At 40.0% G+C, this 17,865-nt stretch overlaps 1 protein-coding gene across 3 annotated transcripts in view; it reads right to left on the minus strand.

Moving 5' to 3' along the window:
* The window catches only part of PDE1C (phosphodiesterase 1C), a 622,342-nt gene that overhangs the window by 20,984 nt on the left and 583,493 nt on the right, over window positions 1–17,865 (minus strand). For 2 of the 3 annotated variants that reach the window (XM_063100844.1, XM_063100845.1), the window contains one exon: window positions 3,662–3,730. In XM_063100844.1, coding sequence (XP_062956914.1) covers window positions 3,662–3,730 — 69 coding nt within the window. Of the gene's footprint in view, window positions 1–3,661; window positions 3,731–17,146; window positions 17,206–17,865 lie in introns of those variants that run through there. The other variant, XM_063100843.1, reaches the window with a different exon arrangement.

The following is a 17,865-nucleotide window of genomic DNA, read 5'->3' on the forward strand; positions in this document are numbered from 1 at the left end:
CAACAAAATCAAGGACAAAAACCATATGATTATCTCAATAGACTCAAAAAAATCATTTGACAAAATTCAACATCTCTTCATAATAAAGACTCTCAGCAAATTAGGTATAGAAAGAAAGTACCTCAACACAATTAAAGCCAAACATAAAAAACCCACTGCCAATATCATCCCGAATTGAAGTGGGGAAGCTTTTCCCTTAAGAATGGGAACAAGACAAGGATGCCCACTCTCACCACTCCTATTTAACATAGTATTGGAAGTACTAGCCAGAGCAATCAGGCAAGGGAAAGAAATAAATGGCATCCAGATTGGAAAAGATGAAATCAAACTGTCCCTGTTTGTAAATGACATGATCCTATATATAGAAAAATCTAAAGACTTTACCAAAAAACTCTTAGCACTGATTAACAATTTCAGTAAAGTTGGAGGATACAAAATCAACATGGAAAAATCAGTAGCATTTTTGTACTCCAGTAATGAACTAGCAGAAAAAAGAAATCATGAAAGTAAGCCCATTTACAATAGTTGCCAAAAAAATAAAATACCTAGAATCAATTTACCAAGGAGGTAAAAGATTTCTACAATGAGAACTACAAATCACTGCTGAAAGAAATTAAAGTGGACATGAAAAGATGGAAGGACATTCCATGCTCTTGGATTGGAAGAATTAACATTGTGAAAATGTCCACACTACTTAAAGTAACCTACAGGTTCAATGCAATCCCCATCAAAATACCAATGACATTCTTTACAGAAATAGAAAAAAACAATCCTAACATTCACATGGAACAACAAAAGACCCCAAATCGCCAAAGCAATCCTGAGCAAAAAAAATAAAGCTGGAAGCATTATGCTACCTGACTTCAAATTACACTACAAAGCTACGGTAACCAAACAGCATGGTACTGGCATAAAAACAGACACTCAGACCAATGGAACAGAATAGAGAACCCTGAAATCAACCCACATACAGGCTTGATATTTGACAAGGACAACAGGAGTATATATTGGGGAAAGGACTGCCTCTCCAATAAGTGGTGCTGGGAAAACTGGACATCCATATGAAGAAAAATGAAACTAGACCTGTATCTCTTGCCACATACCAAAATCAACTCAAAATGGATTAAAGACATATATTGGATCTGAAACTATAAAACTACTAAAAGAAAAACTTCAGGAAGTAGGACTGGGCAAAGACTTTATGAACAAGACCCTAAAAGCACAAAAGTAAAAATAAACAAATGGAATTATATCAAACGAGAAAGCTTCTGCACAGCAAAAGAAGCAATTAATAGACCAAAAAGACAACCTACAGAATAGGAGAAAATATTCTCAAACTATGCAACTGACAAAGGCTTAACACTCAGAATATACAAGGAACTCAAACGACTTAACAGTAAAAAATCAAGTAACCCGATTAAAAAATGGGCAAAGAAGCTGAATAGGTATTTCTCGAAGGAAGATATACAAATGGCCAATAGGTATATAAAAAAATGCTCAACATCACTAAGCATCAGGGAAATGCAAATCAAAACCAGATTGAGATATAATTTCACACCAGTAAGACTGGCCAGTATCAAAAAAACAGAGAATGACAAATGCTGGTGAAGACGTGGAGAAAGGGGAATCCCCCTACATTGTTGGTAGGACTGTAAGTTAGTGCAGCCATTATGGAAAGCAGTATGGAGGCTCTTTAAACTACAGATAGAACTGCCATATGATCCAACAATCCCACTGCTGGGTATATACCCAAAGGAATGGAAATCATCATGTTGAAGGGATACCTGCACTCCCATGTTCATGGCAGCTCTGTTCACAATAGCTAAGCGATGGAACCAACCTCAATGTCCATAGACAGATGACTGGATAAGGAAGATGTGATATGTATACACAATGGAATACTACTCTGCCACAAAATGGAATGAAATTCTGCCATTCACAGCAACATGGATGAACTTAGAGAAAATTAAGTGAAATAAGCCAGGTACAGAAAGAGAAATACCACATGTCCTCACTCATAAGTGGGAGCTGAAAAACAAAACAAAACAAAACAAAAAAAGAAAGAAAGAAAGATATATCAATCACATTAATCCCTTGAACTTTCAAAAGGAGAGAACAGAATTGAGGTCAGTAGAGGTGGGAAAGCGGGTGGAGAGGTACGGAGAAATTGGTAAAGGGCCACAAAAAAATGTTCACATTTTGTAATGATAAAACAAAAAAAACAACAACAAAAAAAATGAAGGCAATTTGCTTCACAGAATGGATGAAATATAGTAGTTCCCAAAAGAAAAAATGTAAAAGATAAATTAACATTAGAAAATAAGGTTTTTAAAGATAATATAAAATAAAATAAACTCAAACCTTATATATTTTTTTTATCAAATTGGTAAAGTATTAAAAACAACGCTCAGCATTAGCAAGGGGAGAGTGAAATGAGCAAAAAAAGTGTAAATTAATATTACCTTTCTGAAAAATCACCTTGATGATAATGTGTCAGGAACCTAAAATGTACATATTCTTTGAGCCAGTAATCATACCTATAGGACTGTATGCTAAATCCATACTTACAGACTCTGAAGATTTATGTACAAGAAATGTAAGGTTACTTATAATAATAAAAATGCAAGCTACATAAATGCCGAATTATAAATGAATATATAAATAAATCATAGCATATTCATATAAATGTTAGTCAATCTCTTAAATATTTTTTAAAGTGTTTAATAACATGGAGAAAAATCTCATAATGTAATGGTAAAGTTTAAAAGGAGGAAACAAAACTTCATGTAAAGTATTTGAATCTAGGGGAAAAGTATTTAATAAACACTGGAGGAAGAGGTAATCTTGGTTGACTCTGAGTGGAAGCCTTATTGGTGACATTTTTCCTTATAATTTTTATTTTAAAATGTTCTACAATAACCATCTTTACCTATTATAACCTTGCCTTCCACCACAACAAATGTGTTTTTCCAAGTTCTACTCGTACTTGCAAAAATCAAATTGTAATAGGGAATATAAGCCTATGCATGGAGACAGAATGACCAATGGGTGCCCCGTATATGAAATAGCAATTACACAGGGTCAACATGAATGCTTAACATTTTCTAGTATGTGTTAGATGGGATTCAGTACAGGTCACACATGCCATGCATATTTCTCAATAATAGAGATTAGTTATGAGCACGCACTATGTGTCAGCACCATGCTAATGTACAAGCATTATTTCTAATCCTCATCACTACCCAGACAGATGAGAGAACAGAAGTTCCAAAAAGATGAAGATATGTACGTGTGCTCGCACAAACTGGACATGGCCAGGCTGGGATATGAACCTGGGTCTTTCTCTCTCACCAAAAACTCACACTCCTTCCCCTGTACCACCTGCCTCTCGAAGGCAGATACTTTCCTAGCTTGTCTAGATGAACACAAAGGAAGAGCAGGATTCTGTTCTTTCCATCGGTGAGTAGGAGAGATGGTGAAGCAGCTATAAAGATATTATGCCCATCCCTGGAGGAACTTCACAAGTGAGCATGACAGAGACAAAGCTCTCTGACAATGCGGGGTAGGCTGCATATATAGGGGGCCAGCATCTCAGCTTATCACTCAACTCCTGAGAAACCTTGTCTGTGGTCACTAAGATGGCACAGTGCCATTTACCCACCTGGCAAGGTAAGGCGACTTGTGGAGCTAGTGCTTGGAGCTGGTGAGCCATGAGAACGCCGCTTTGTGCCTGGAAAGAGGAAAAAACAATAAGGAAAATGGGATGGTGGACAGACCTATCGGACAGGTAAATGTTGATCCAAACGTTTGGGTCTGAAAACAGCATTTAGAAGCAGATTGGGTGAAGTTGTGGGGGCGGCCGGTATTCTACAGTCTAGAAAACCAGGGGCTCAGTCTTTATCTTTGTCCAAGTGATTGTGCTCATTTCCTCTGGTTGGCAGGTTGATATGCTGGGGATCAATGCACCACGAGCAGGGTTGCCCCTTAAGATCACCAGGGAAGTGTCCTAAATATATATCTGCCTGGGCACCACCCCCAAAGATTCCCTTTGGAGGGTACTATGGTGCAGCCCCCAGCATCAGTGTTTTTAAAGCCCCCCAGATGATTCTAATGTGCATCCAGGATGAAAAGCTACTAGCTGGGGAAGGGAAAGTTCTAGATTTAGATGTCCCTGCTTTGTCCCTATAGCCTTTCCTTGCTATTGGACTTCAAGCAATTAACTGGATACCTCTGAAGCTCAGGTCTTCATCTGCAAAATGGGAGAAATAACAATAATTGCATCAAAGTGCTCTGGTGAGAATTAAAGGAACCGAGGTGTGTCAGAGTGCTCAGGAACTGTGCGACACTACACCAAGGCCAGGTGAGTGGGGGTCCGAGTTTGCCAGCAGCTGGCAAGAGTTTTTATTATGAGGGGGATTATCTTTGTTCATATAAACAGTTTAATGGGTTATGAGAGAATGAAAAGCCAGACCCCAGGGTTGGATTAGTAAGGAGAGAACAAAACACAGAGAAAAAGAGAGTGCTGACTTGTTCTGCAAAAGAACATGTACGTTCTATAGATAGGAGGTACTTCAAAAAGTTCATGGAAAGATTACCTTTTGAAGTACACTGGTGTATGTATATATGTGTGTATATATTTATATTTATTTATAACTACATATATATCTATATATACATATGTGTACATACCTAGGCACATATATCTGCATATATTTTATACAGAGCTATCAATATTACTCATTCATTCATTCAGTTTGCCATCCAGAGTGAAAAGAAAGAGGCCTCAAAGCCAGAAGCCAGCAGCAGGGCAGATACCTACAGTCTGACCTGGCAGGAATGCAGAGAGAATCATTAAGCAGAGGATAGACGTGAGTCAATGTTAAGCTATTTCTGTTACGAGTCCCTTCCACCTCTCCAAACTTTGGTAAAGTCTGCTTTATACGCAGAGGCCTGTTGTAAATGGAAGCTGTGCTGAGAAAACCCTGTCTGTCAGCACAGTCACAAGATACCAAAATCACCCACAGACTGATCCGCATCAGACAAAGCAAAAACGTGGGATGAAGGTGAGTTTCCCTCCCCCAGGGGAGAAGTAGAAAATACACCTTGGATGGTGTTTGAGGCTGTTTCATCTGAATCTTAAAGAACAAGCTACCAACGCTGACATTCTGTGTGATTGTTTATTATTATTATTTTTATTATTGGCAGCAACAAGAGTACTGTTAACAGAAGCAGTAAAAATTAAAAAACACGAAATTAATCGGAATAGTTCAGACCTACAAGAACTGTTGATTTGCATGAGGCGAAAGCAGCTGTGTCTGGCAGGACTTTATTTCTCCATTTCCACGTCTTATAGATGCCCTGAATGTCAGAGTTGGTGGGTAACTTAGAGCATCCAAACCTGGCCCCTGAAGCAGAATCAGCAGGGAAAGGAGCCAGAAGTTTGCATCTTAACAAGTTCAAGAGGTGAGTCTAATGATCATTGGTCTAACGAGGTGCCTTGGACATCCCGAGGTGAAGGATTTACCCAGAGTGACACCGCAGGTCAGGGCAAGGCTGCCACACTGTACAGCCCCAGTGGACATGGTTCACACTGTATCCTCCACACAGGATGGTGGGCCCGAGTGTGCAGCAAGTCGGCCCTGACCTTGGCCCACCAGGACGCAAATCCATGCCTCTGCCCCTGTGGTCCAGGGCCACTCCTGCTCCATCAGAAGTGCCTGTGTCCCACTAGATCTGCCCTCTCTGTGGGACACCACAACTCTTGTGTTTATCCCTCCACTCGCAAGACCTCCTGCTGGTCTCCCTGAACCTCTGGGAGAGGGCTTCTCAACACCAGTACTACGACATTCGGGCCACATGATTCTCTGTGGTGGGGCTGTGAGAACTGTAGAATGTGCACTGTAGAGTGTTTAGCAGCATCCCTGGGAACCTATTAGCTGTCAGCAGCACCTCCCCAGTCATGACAATTGAAAATGTACTCCTGACAGTGACAAATGTCTTCTGGGGACAAAATCATCTTCCGTTGAGAAACACTGTTTTAGGATGGAGACAAAATTTAGGATTTTTTTATTAAGAGCTGTGATTCATGATTCGGCTGCCTGGTCATTAGTAACAGTCACTACCACATATCAAGTAGTTACAGTGTCCCTGCATCGTGTTAGCGAGGCACGATGAAATGTACATTCGTCGTCTTTATTGATACAACACTCTGAAAATAAAATTATTCTCATTTTATAGAATTTGGAGACAAAGGAAGTCTGAGTAACTTTCACAAAGTTACCAAGTGTTGGCTGGTGGGGGAGAGGGGGAAGAGTGGGAGGGGGTGGAATTTTTTTTTTTTTTTTTTTGGTCTTTTTTTGTGACCGGCACCAGTCATTCCTATATAGGATCCGAACCCGCGGTGGGAGCGTTGCCGCACTCCCAGCGCCGCACTCTCCCGAGTGCGCCACGGGCTCAGCCTGTGGAATTTAATTAAACCGAGAGTCTTCAAAGTTAAAACCTGAAGAAACTTTTTCCCATGACTCTTGCTGCTTCTTCAAGAACCCATTTTCTGGGTCTCCTCAAGCACAGTCTCCCAAATTTGTCTAAAGGTAAGAAAAACCTGGAACAATTATTTTAACAAAAAGAAAAAACAAAACCAGGTCCTAGGCCCAATCAAGCGCTAGGGAGCCAGCGTTTCTAGAGGGGAGGCCGGGGATCTAGATATTCTACAAGTGCCCCAGGTGATTTTGAACATCACGCAGGCTTGGAAAACCTTGTGTAATAGAAATTTCCTTCTTCTTGTCTAACTAGTGAAAAATATGGCACTCTGATTTCCATGGATACTCTTGAGAAGCTGAGAGGTCAAATTTAATGTTGCTTACAGGAGTACGTGAAAAACTGGAAAGCACTCAACATCTACTGTACAAAGTTTCGGTGTTATTACCTGTAGGAACATTCACTATTGCCAGATTATTTCATAGGGATGCTTGGTGCAATTTTTTTAATAACCTGCTGTGATCTTCTGGAAGCCTGCAGCTTGATGGTTTTTCCTTGAGGCAGTCTTTCATCCTCTTGGTGTCCTCGTTGCAGACACTGAGTGAGATAGGGACCTCTGGGGGCTTCAGCTCAGTGAAAAAGCAGAACTACAAGCCCTTCTAGAAATGCTGTCATGTTCTCTGTACGCTTGATGAAATGCCCAATATATCAGGAAAGGAGGGAAACCATCCCCCTCGCATCCACATGAGTCATAAACAGGTGGCAGGCAGGGACACATACAATAAAACAGTTTGTGATTTCCCCAGACGTTCAGGCGGCACCAGGACCACTGGGGGTGCTTAGGTTCTGAATCAGCCTCCCACTGGCTCTCAGTTCACCGAGGCTGTGTTTCTGAAATCATTTTCCACTCCGCAGCTACCAAATTACCTATCACTTTGCTCGAAGTTCCACTCACGGGAACAATATCCAACTCGTCTAAGTTTCATTTTCTAAAACTCTTCACCCCTCCTTTGCTCCCATTCCCAGGGAAAACATCAGAAGCTGAGTTGGAAGATCCAGGTCCAGATCCAGCTTCAAAAGTGCACTCTACCACGCATGCAGACAGCCTCGGGACATACTGACGTACGTAACTGGCTCTTGGATTTATTGGAGGAATCTACTCGGGGATGCTGTCTCATGAGTGACTTGGTATTCAGTTTGCCAGTGGTTTTCAATCCTGGCACAATATTAGAATCATCCGGGGAGTTTAAAAAAAATATACCGATACCTGGCTCTTTACCCAGAGGTGCTGTTTAGTGGGTCTGGGGTGGGGCCTGGGCATGGACACTTAAAATTCCCAGGTGAGCCTGATGTGTAGCCAGCAGGGAGAAGCACCCCATTCAGTGAGTACCCAAGGAAGACGTGCTTTTCAGCTGTAGGGGAAGCCTCCCTTCTTCCAAACAACCAATGGGCTCCGTCGTCATGGATGATGTGAAGCGAGTGCCAGATTTCTTTCCTTTTTTATTTAGGTTTCCAGGAAGCTCAGATCCAATTTATGGCTGAACACTGGGAACTAGGAAGGCCTATTTAGCTGGCACATCTGCCTCCTAATACTTGTCCTGCTTTGCTCTGTCTCCTAGCACACTTTTTGCCTCCAGTTTTATTCTGCTCTCTTAATTTTTTAAAAAACAATATATTAAATGTATGTGATTTTAGAATTGTCAACTATTTTATAAATGAGGCAAGTAAAATAAAAACCAATGAATAAACAACTATATCAATGTTGACATTGCTAAGTTGCCTTTTCCTCACATAATTGTGAGGATCAAGCAAAGTACCATATGAAAGTGCTTGGCAAACTGTGAAGTGCTACATAGGCCTCGTTATTCTTTAGTTTACATCAAAAGGAAGAAAGGTGTGTGTAGGGGTGTGTGTGTGTGTGTGTGTAGTCACTAATATGTCATCTCTGGGAAAAAGCACTTTAAGGTCAAGAATTACATTATCCTTGACCCACAGCATGTGAATGTTTAAAGAGTAAACAACCCAATCAGTTAGCTCGGGGCAGAAATGTCATCACTGCAGCTTGTGTGACTTGAGGTATCTTTTGATAAATGAATAGCTTTCAGATATTGCAAATTAATGTCCTTGGTTGGTTCAGCTGGAGGGCAAGAACACCAATTCATCAGGAGTCTGGAGCAGAAGACAGTGATGGAAGTAACAACCAAGGTTGCCCTCCTTGGGTGAACACACACACCTGAGACTCAGGACGTTGTGAGGTCAGTGCTAAACCCCAGTGATTTGTAGCTTAACCTCAAACAAATAATTTCCCTTCTGCAAAATGGCATTAGCATGGCCAAGCCCAAGCCTGCTGGGAAAAGGGTGATTTAAGAGCCCTTGAGACTAAATATAATCATTATTAATGGTCTGACAATAATGATGTTGTTATACTACAACCAGATCCCACAGGGCAGAGGTGGATGCTCAAAGACTGAGGTAGGAAAGATTCTGTCAACCTGTCGGGCATTACCAATCTCTTTCTTTTAGCATATTGCAAATGCCTGCCTTTATGAGACACACAAACTTCTGATCATTATTGCTAATCACATGTGCCCACATCTTCTCTGTGTTCCATTTGGGCTGGTGGCAGAGGGCAACAAGTCACTGCCTGCTGCCTCAGAGCAAACCATACTTTTGCCCCTTTGTGGCCATGAAAAGAGAGCATCAAGAGAAGTCCAAGTTCTGCTTCAGTCTGTGGAATCACTGACTGAGGGTTTGAGGGTTTCAGATCCACCCTGCACTTCCTTAAGAGTTGTCTTCCAGCAGCATGTAAAGTAGAGCTGAATGTTTAATATTTTTTCTCCATGATACAGTCACCATCAATGCTGTGCTTGCTTTGGTGTGACTTGATTATGTCTGCTCATCTCGAAAAACAATGATCTGAAACACAAGAGCTCTTCAGATACGCAACACTATATGCTATTTAAATATGACTGTTTTAATATTTGAATATGCTTCGGAATTGGACATATGAATGGGGCGCCTAAAAAATGTTCACAACCTTTGACCCAGTAGTTGTACATCCAGAAAAGTGACAAAGCCTTACGTACAAAGAGCTCTATTGCTATGTTATTTACAACTGCAAAAAATAAAATAAAAGCATATAACTTAATTGTCCAACAGCAGAGAGGTGGTTAAGTAAACTGTGCTGGAGCCACAAAATGAAATATTACATTGTTATTTAAACTATACCAATGAAGAGTTTTTTAAAAACAAGAAAATGCTTACAATCCAGTGTTCTGTGAACAAACTGTAATGTAAAATCAAATACACTGCAGGGCCTTAACTGTGTAAAAACGCATAGCAAAAGATGATGAGAAAATACAGTGAGGCACTGGCAGTGATTAATCGTCAGATGGGGTATTACAAGTGATTTTAAGTTTCTGATTATACTTCTGTCTATGTTCCAAAATGAGTAAGTTTTGGTTTTGCTTTCAGAAAAAAAAAAGAAATTTAAAAAATATGTTCCAATGCATGGTAAGCATGGCCACTTTGGAGGAACTCACAGCCCCATTTATCAGAATAATAACAATCCAGTGCAGTTACTGTGCGCAGGAACGATACGAGCAGGTGGCATTTGTGTAATATGCATCGTCACCACTAGGGGCTTCCCTCTTAGCCGCCTGTTTGGAGGGGACAGGCTGGGGGCCAGACAGTATAGTATGCAAACCACCTGCTTCCCACAAACAGAGGTAATGACTGCTCCCTAGTCAGACTTCTTATGTTCATGGCTGGCAAGCAGGAAAATATAGCCAAATACAGCCCTTTCAAGAGAAGGAGAAAGAAAAGCTTGGAATTCAAAGCTCACATTGCAGGGGTGTAAAACCCAGAGCATCGTCATGCATTGAAGAAAATTAAACACATGGAGGCCAGCCTAATTCCACAAATGCTTAGATTTCTTATGCTTCCAGCGAGCTTCTGATAACTCATCCACCTCATCCCTCACAGTAAAAATATATTATATGGAACATGATATAGTCATACCCTGTGTACATCTTCCAGCATGCAGGCTAAGGCACTTAATACCTGGGTATTATGAGACCTTTGGGGGAATATAAAAGAGACAGATGGTTGAGCAAGTTTGGGAAGCCCCATATCTGGGACAGAAAATGGACAACAATGAAAAACATGAGAAGAAAAAGAAAAAAACAGCCTTTTCATTTTTCAAATTCCAATTATGAGGTTGACTCATTGTTTTTATTTGGTAATCAGAGGAACATACAAGTACTTATTCATTACTAGATGCTCAGGGGAAATTATACATTGAAGGACCATCAGGCTCACCTATGCAATAAAGATTTACAATAAACACACCTTTAATTTTTGAGAGCAGCTTAGCATACTGTTTTACATGAATCCCTATAATTTAATTTTGCATTTGGAGATATGATGCTATGGCATTTGAATAGGTTGTTTTAGTACAAAGGAGGATCATAGGGAACAGAACACTCTTCCTTAAAATGGGTGGTCATGCTCTTGCCCTGTGATATATAAATGCAAATTTCAACCTGCATATTATCTGCCAGAAGCATAATTTACATCATGAAAGCACATTCTGTCACTACCGTAAAATAAAGACGAGTTCATTTTACCACCTTCCTTTGTGGAAGAGCATTCTCAGAACATATCCAGAAATTCCTTCCTTATTCCTCTGAAGAACTATTTCATGAACTGGACTGAGGTCTGGGGTTTTGGTTCTGATTGCCTCCCTCTTGATTCTTGCTAAATGTTCTTGATATTAATTCAGACGTTTCCCACAGATCCAGCTGAATAGCAGCAAAATCTAAGACTGAGGAGATGAGCTGAGTTTTCCCTTGACCAGGTCAGTGCCCTTATTAGGAGAGAGTCTACAGGGCCATGGCAAGGACACAGCATCCCAAGGAGAAAAACTCTGCGGCAGCAAAAATTGTGCTCTACACAGGGATGATAACCAGAACATTTTATTAGCCTCGAAGTGACTCACCTTGCTTTGGGCAATTGATCTCCCATAGGATTTCCTCCTTTTTAAATTTTCTTTCTCCAATCTATTCCCTCCTCCCACCGACTCCCACCCCCTCTTTGGCACCCGACACTTCTTCATGTGGATTACACCAGAACAATGCTTTGGTTTTCCCCATTATTTTGTGCTAAAATGATACTGCAGGCAGAATGGCTTGCCTGGACAGAGGCAAAAGAAGGAATTTGTGGAAGAGAGAAAGATGGGACAAGAAAAGAAGAGAAAAGGAAAGAACAGTACTGGTATGAAAAGGGAAAGGGCACTTAAGTTACATGAGTGTGTGTGTGTTTTGGGTGGGGCGTGGATCTGGCTGTACAGTGGGCACAAGAGCTGAGAATAACCAAACCAAGCTCTACAAATAAAAATAGCAAATATATTTTAAAAATTTTTACAGCATATAAAATTGTATAAAAATATCATCAAAGCAAGAAAAAGGGCAAATGTATACTCTATAGTTCTGTCTCTAGAATCAGTTACTGGACAATACTGTAGGTTTTTACTATAGATCTGTCTATATTGGTGTGTGACTACATTTCTGTACCATCATGCATAGGAGTATGAGTACGCCCACTCAAAGACAAGGACGGTGCTGCACAAACCTCTACACCAGACAGATCATGACAGAGAAGCAAAGACTATTCAGCAGTGTGCCACCAGGGCTATCTATTTAAAAGCCATTCCTGAGCCATCGGGTTTTAATTGGCTTTATTTTAAATGAGATGCCCTGCACCATTGATTGACTGAGAAATGCTTCTGCAAGTTCAGAAGTTGGCTCCCATGAAGAATGCACGGGTGAGGTTCAAAACTCACGGCTGGAGCCGACCAAGGCTGAGAGGATGGGTCTCCAGGTGGCACAGACTCCAGCCTACTACAGCCAGCATTTACCCCTGGAGGTGGCGAAGTCTCCCAGGGGAGACTGAGCAAGATGCCCTGATGAACTGCCAGGGCCGACACCCCACTCCCTGCTTCTCCTGGCTCAGCAGATGGCAAACTAGGCCAGTGTTAATCCACTTCTGCTTGGGAACAGAAGCCAGAATAAACATGAATTCATCTAAAATATGTCAGCCAATATTTTAAAGAGAAATGGGTAGGGCGGGGGTATTATTTAAGAAAATAAACAGGAATTAATAACATTTAAATTTGGCCTTCACTCAGTCGGGGTTTCCCACTGCACCCCACCCTTATTTAATGTAAAAACAAGAAGTTCTTTCAATGAAGCAATTCTTGCTGATTGCAAACTTTCCTGGAGGAACATCCATCTTTTACAAATGTCCAGTAAGAACCTCTAGAGGACTTCCCATTTTTCTAACCTCCCTGCATCCACGTTCACTTATCAGATAAACTCTGCCTAATGTCATAGATGGTTCTGGTGTCTTCTAGTCTACGTCACTTCTGGGCTATCAGGGTCTTTGATGAGAGGAAACCTCAAGAACTGAAATCTGAACTTGACAGGAAATACATTTCTTGGTTCCCAGATGGGTATTTCATAGGAATATTGTTGCTGTTCATTACAACTTTTTCATTAAGTTCATTTTCTAAGTGATAATAAAGCCTTTAATCATGGATCACAGTTGATAAATTATAAGTATTTCCATTTATTCATGAATAACATCATGTCATTATTAACGTCTGATTTTGCTGTGGTTGAGTGCTACAGCAACTCCCACCACTGGTGGAGCAGAACTGTGCAACGGTCCCTCACACTGCGCAGACTTATACAGAATCTCCTGTCTGCTCCAGGAGAGTTTGTTTTGGATTTTAAACATTTCAACTTGGACTCTATATAAACCCACTGGTGTTTCATATAAATAGGTATCACCATCCCTTTTGGAAGAGCATTCTCAGTTAAATCCTGTTTTGTTGTTTTGATTTTTGGTTTTTTTCTTAAATCAAAAGGCCACAGAGAAGTTTTTATTTTTATTTTTATTTTTTCGTAAACTTGGCTCTGACAATTTCCCCCAAATTACCTGCAGTTTCTCATCTCCTGTGATAAGCTGTTTGTGTGACAAGGGTATGTCTGTATGCGTGAGTACTTAGAGGATAAGCCTTTAGCAATGTGCTTGGCATACAGGAGATGTTGAATACATTTTCAGGTAACTTTGAAATTTGTTTGCATTCACAGGTGGATAATGGAGTTCAGTTTGACAATTCCCATGTTTCCTGAATTTTGTGTGCTGGGCACTGTGAGGCCAGTACTACAACTGTGAGTTGAGTGGGCATCATAAGATCGGGAGGACAAAGTTTCTAATCAGGGGGAAAATGTTGCCAGAATTCCCTAAATCCCCTTTATTTGGAATATAATACTACATATCCAGGCTTCCAATCTCAGAATTTTCACTATCTCATTATGAGAAAAAAAATTTGTGCTTTCTTCCCCCTACATTCCATAGGGAATGCTACAAAGTAATTTCTATTATCTAAGTCTCCACTCAGAGGTTAAGAACAGGAGAAAATATATCATACGTTCTATCTATCTATAAAAAAAAAATTTAAAAAAAAAACCCAAAAAAACCTGATCCATGAGAAAAGTGATAATAAAAGACCAGTATCTTCACTCTGAAAATATGGATCACAAAATTGGTCTCATCAGAGCCCGGATAGCTCAGTCGGTAGAGCATCAGACAAAATTGGTCTCATCTTTTGGTTGGCTCTCTGTCTCACATTCCGTGATAACATTGCTTTTTACTTTTCATTTTTACATTTACTAAAGTCATGATTCCAGGTGGAAAATATAACACAATGGCTTAAATTCTGCAGATGAAATGAACATGTGCACTAGAGTATTCTTTGGCTTTCAGATGTTCAGATACCATTTTATTGTTTAAGTACATCTGGTCCGTAATGGGATCCTGTCAGATGATTTCAATGGTTTTTAAGAGCTCCAAGAATGAAATGAACAGTGGAAGAAAATCCATCTGAATGCAATGGGTTAGGAATGAGTCTCTTGCCTGCTGCCATAGCTATTAGGGCTCATAACCTGTGAAAGGTTGGCATGAACAAAAAATGGAACATAGACTTCCATAAGGATGGGTCATTATGCCACAAAAACATATTACAGTGTCACAACTTGCATGTAGAGCTATTTGGTGACATGGAAACCGAAACTTGAGGGCTGACTCCATTGGTCTTACTTTCCACCCAGAGACAAGCAGAACTTGTGGTTTGTCCCAACTTCTGTCCACACACATTGGTCAAGTCTTAATGCAGGTGTGTAAGCCTTTGTTTTGCATGTGTAAACCAGAGGAAGATGCCATAATCGGTGCAATGGAATGATGTTTGTTCCATACTGCTTCTCAACTTGGAGGGAGCGTTTCAAGAAAATTAAAAGACCATAGAAAATGATCTAGAGCTTTGGAAATATTGTTCTTCCAGTCAGTATTGACTTGGAATTATTATTTTAATGTTTTATGAACTCCAGTATCAATTTATAGCATAATAATACATTGTTTCATATTTTTTTAAGTAGATAACTTTGCATTTTTACTCAATGTCCCTTCAAAACACTTTTTAAGGATTTAAAACTAGGAGTGAGTTACAAGGAGCTTTTGTTTTTCCTTACTGAAAACACTAGGCAGAGTTCCATACTAAACAAAATTCCCTTTCCATTCTTTTTCCTCTAATTAATGACTTAATGAAAAACATTTCCATCTTTACTGGTGCTAGAAAAAATGGCTATATTCCTGTTTCTTTTTCAAATATTGTTTAGTGTTGCTTGTTAGATTATAAAATGAAAACTGCAGGCTTTCTATTTTGACTAGCCAAAAAGCCCCATGTACAAAAATACATTATAGAAATGAGGTAAAAGGTCCATGTTCCAAGGTCAAGAATTGACATACCCTTGGTTGTATTTAGCTCCTTTACAAAATCATACCACCTCTAAGAACACATTTTGTAAACTGATGTTCCATATATTGAATGTGGCTCATAGACATATTTTGTGTGACTGACACATTGTTTATAAGTTTCTGAGTTAGTTGCCAATATGTAAAAATTTGGAGAGAGTTTATATAAAATCCTGGGTATCTAGGACCCCATTCCCACACAGCACAAATCCAGCAGCTGACTACATGCCTTCTTTACTCATTTCCTTGATCTGCTAGGCCCCTGAAGTCATTTGGATTTGTGACCTCATTATTTACTGTGGTCACAGTTAGGAAAGCAGAGAGAACTTTCCTAGAAAAGCATTCCTAGAAATAGAAAAATATAAGTGCTATTATGAAGCAAAACGTAAAGCCGAAGAAAAAACCTGTTCAAATTCCAGCATGCTATTGTGCATTCTAGACAGCAAAGCTCCTGAGATCTTTCTGTTGAAATCATTTCAGCAAGACAAAAGGCCTTGCAGACCACAAACAATGTTTCTTTTTTTCTATCTGAAGAAATACCAATATTTTGCCTTAGTAATGAAAGGATTTTTAAATACTAGTTTTTGTGACTTTTAATGCAGAAATTAAATCTACAATGGGGAGCACACTGACGCCTATCACCCAGCTCTTTTTCTTCCTGTTACTAACCCCACTTTATCACCAGCATATTCATGTGATTTACTCTTGGCAAGGACTCAAAGATGCCTTTGTGACCCACGAGCACGTTTTAAGAATCACTTTTATCCAAATCACACCATTTAGACCCATAAAATCACACTTTACTTGCACTCCCTTGGGTCCCACGTTTAATTTGGTTCCAGGGAGCTGTATCATTAGTCTCTCTCCATGCTACATCTACTATTCTTATTTTTGATTTTTTGCTGCTAATCAGCTCCTATATTTAAAGAATCACTAAAATAAAAAGAATTATCTGACATATCTCCCTGACACTAATTTCCTTAGCACATCTCTGAATAGAAAAAAAGAGTGACGAAGTCAAACCACAGACACCCAGAAGAAGAGGAGCAGCTGGTGGGAGGAATTTCAGTAACCACTTAGTTGTGGATGCTACCTCGTGAAAACAATGGGGTTCCAACCTGAACAGTATGGTCATCAGCTGAAACATTCAGATTTATGTTAATGAATGCACAGATAAAATAAATTAAGCATCAGATAAAGATTCCTTCAGATAATCTCCTTTTTAAAAACCAAATAGAATTTCATATAATACAAATGGAAAAAAAAGCACAAGAACAGTTTTTAAGTCTGAAAGGAAATTGGATAAAACCAATGTTCCTGCCTCAGGAAAAGAACCAGAGACTGGAATCATCCTCTCATTTGTGATGAAGGTCAGCATGGCTGTATCCACCATCAGTGGCCAGTGCAAAAATGACAGCATTTAAAGTAACAGCATCAACAGTAATAAAATGGCAATAGCTGTGCACATGGCTTTTTCAGGCCTCTCCCAGCATATCCAGGATGTCCATTCTCATCAGGCCAGACAGGTGCCTTGAAAGCCAGGTCATTAGCAAAGGATTTTGAGGAAGTCCCTTCGTGTTTTGATTCTGTTTGTGCAAAAATCTCAAGTTGTTTTGTTTGCTTAGGGGAAAATTTCCCAGAGTCCTAAGACCTCAAACCAACCCCCAAAGAGTCACCCCCTGGGAGAAGATGGCAAGAGAGAAGACCAAGTGTGGGGGCTTGACTGTGAAAGCGGTACACCTTCTCCAATATGGGTCTTTGTGGAAGAAGGAGAATGAAGCAGCTCAGCTAAAATGATGCAAAACACTGGCAGCCTCTTTTACTGTATGTGAGGTCTTTTCTACTCTTCTGAATCTGAAAAAAAGAAAAAGAAAAAGAAAAGTGTCAATGCTGCCTTTCCCCCCTCTCCACCCTCCAGGTCTGAGGAGAAGAAAATCTAGGGGACCAATAAGCAGGGATCAATCAAACATTTCAATACCGGTCATCGCTGTCTCCTTTGTAACACGATTCATTCTATCCATAAGGGGAAAATCTCAGTGGAGAACTTTAAACACCAGTATATTTGAAACCTTCATAGTTGCTTCAAACTGGATTATCAAATGTTTGGTTCACGCAATATGGGTATTAGGCCACCTTATTTTACAATGAACAGTGGCTGCCAGGTCTGGTCAATTTGCCTCAAGGGTCAGTGGGATTGGAAGAAATCAGATTCATCTAATCCCAACCACTTCCATACCAAAAGCAACCATTCTTCTCTCTCAGAATTCTAGCCTAACCCTCAGAAACTTCCCATATACATTTAAAGCAAGATGTGTCCCAGGCAAAATCATTGTGCAGATGAATGAATCACCTGAATTCTCCACTGGACCCAGAGTAAGGTGGAGGAAGAAGAAAAAGATGGAAACAGGACTAAGTTAATGGAAATAGACAATATTGGCTTTTTTTTTTTTAAAGGCATATTCTGGCGTATTCACCCCATGTAACCTCAATGGTCTTGGGCAGAATTTAAAACAA

The sequence above is a fragment of the Cynocephalus volans genome, chromosome 6 (assembly GCF_027409185.1).
Source record: "Cynocephalus volans isolate mCynVol1 chromosome 6, mCynVol1.pri, whole genome shotgun sequence".
Taxonomy (NCBI): Eukaryota; Metazoa; Chordata; class Mammalia; order Dermoptera; family Cynocephalidae; genus Cynocephalus; species Cynocephalus volans.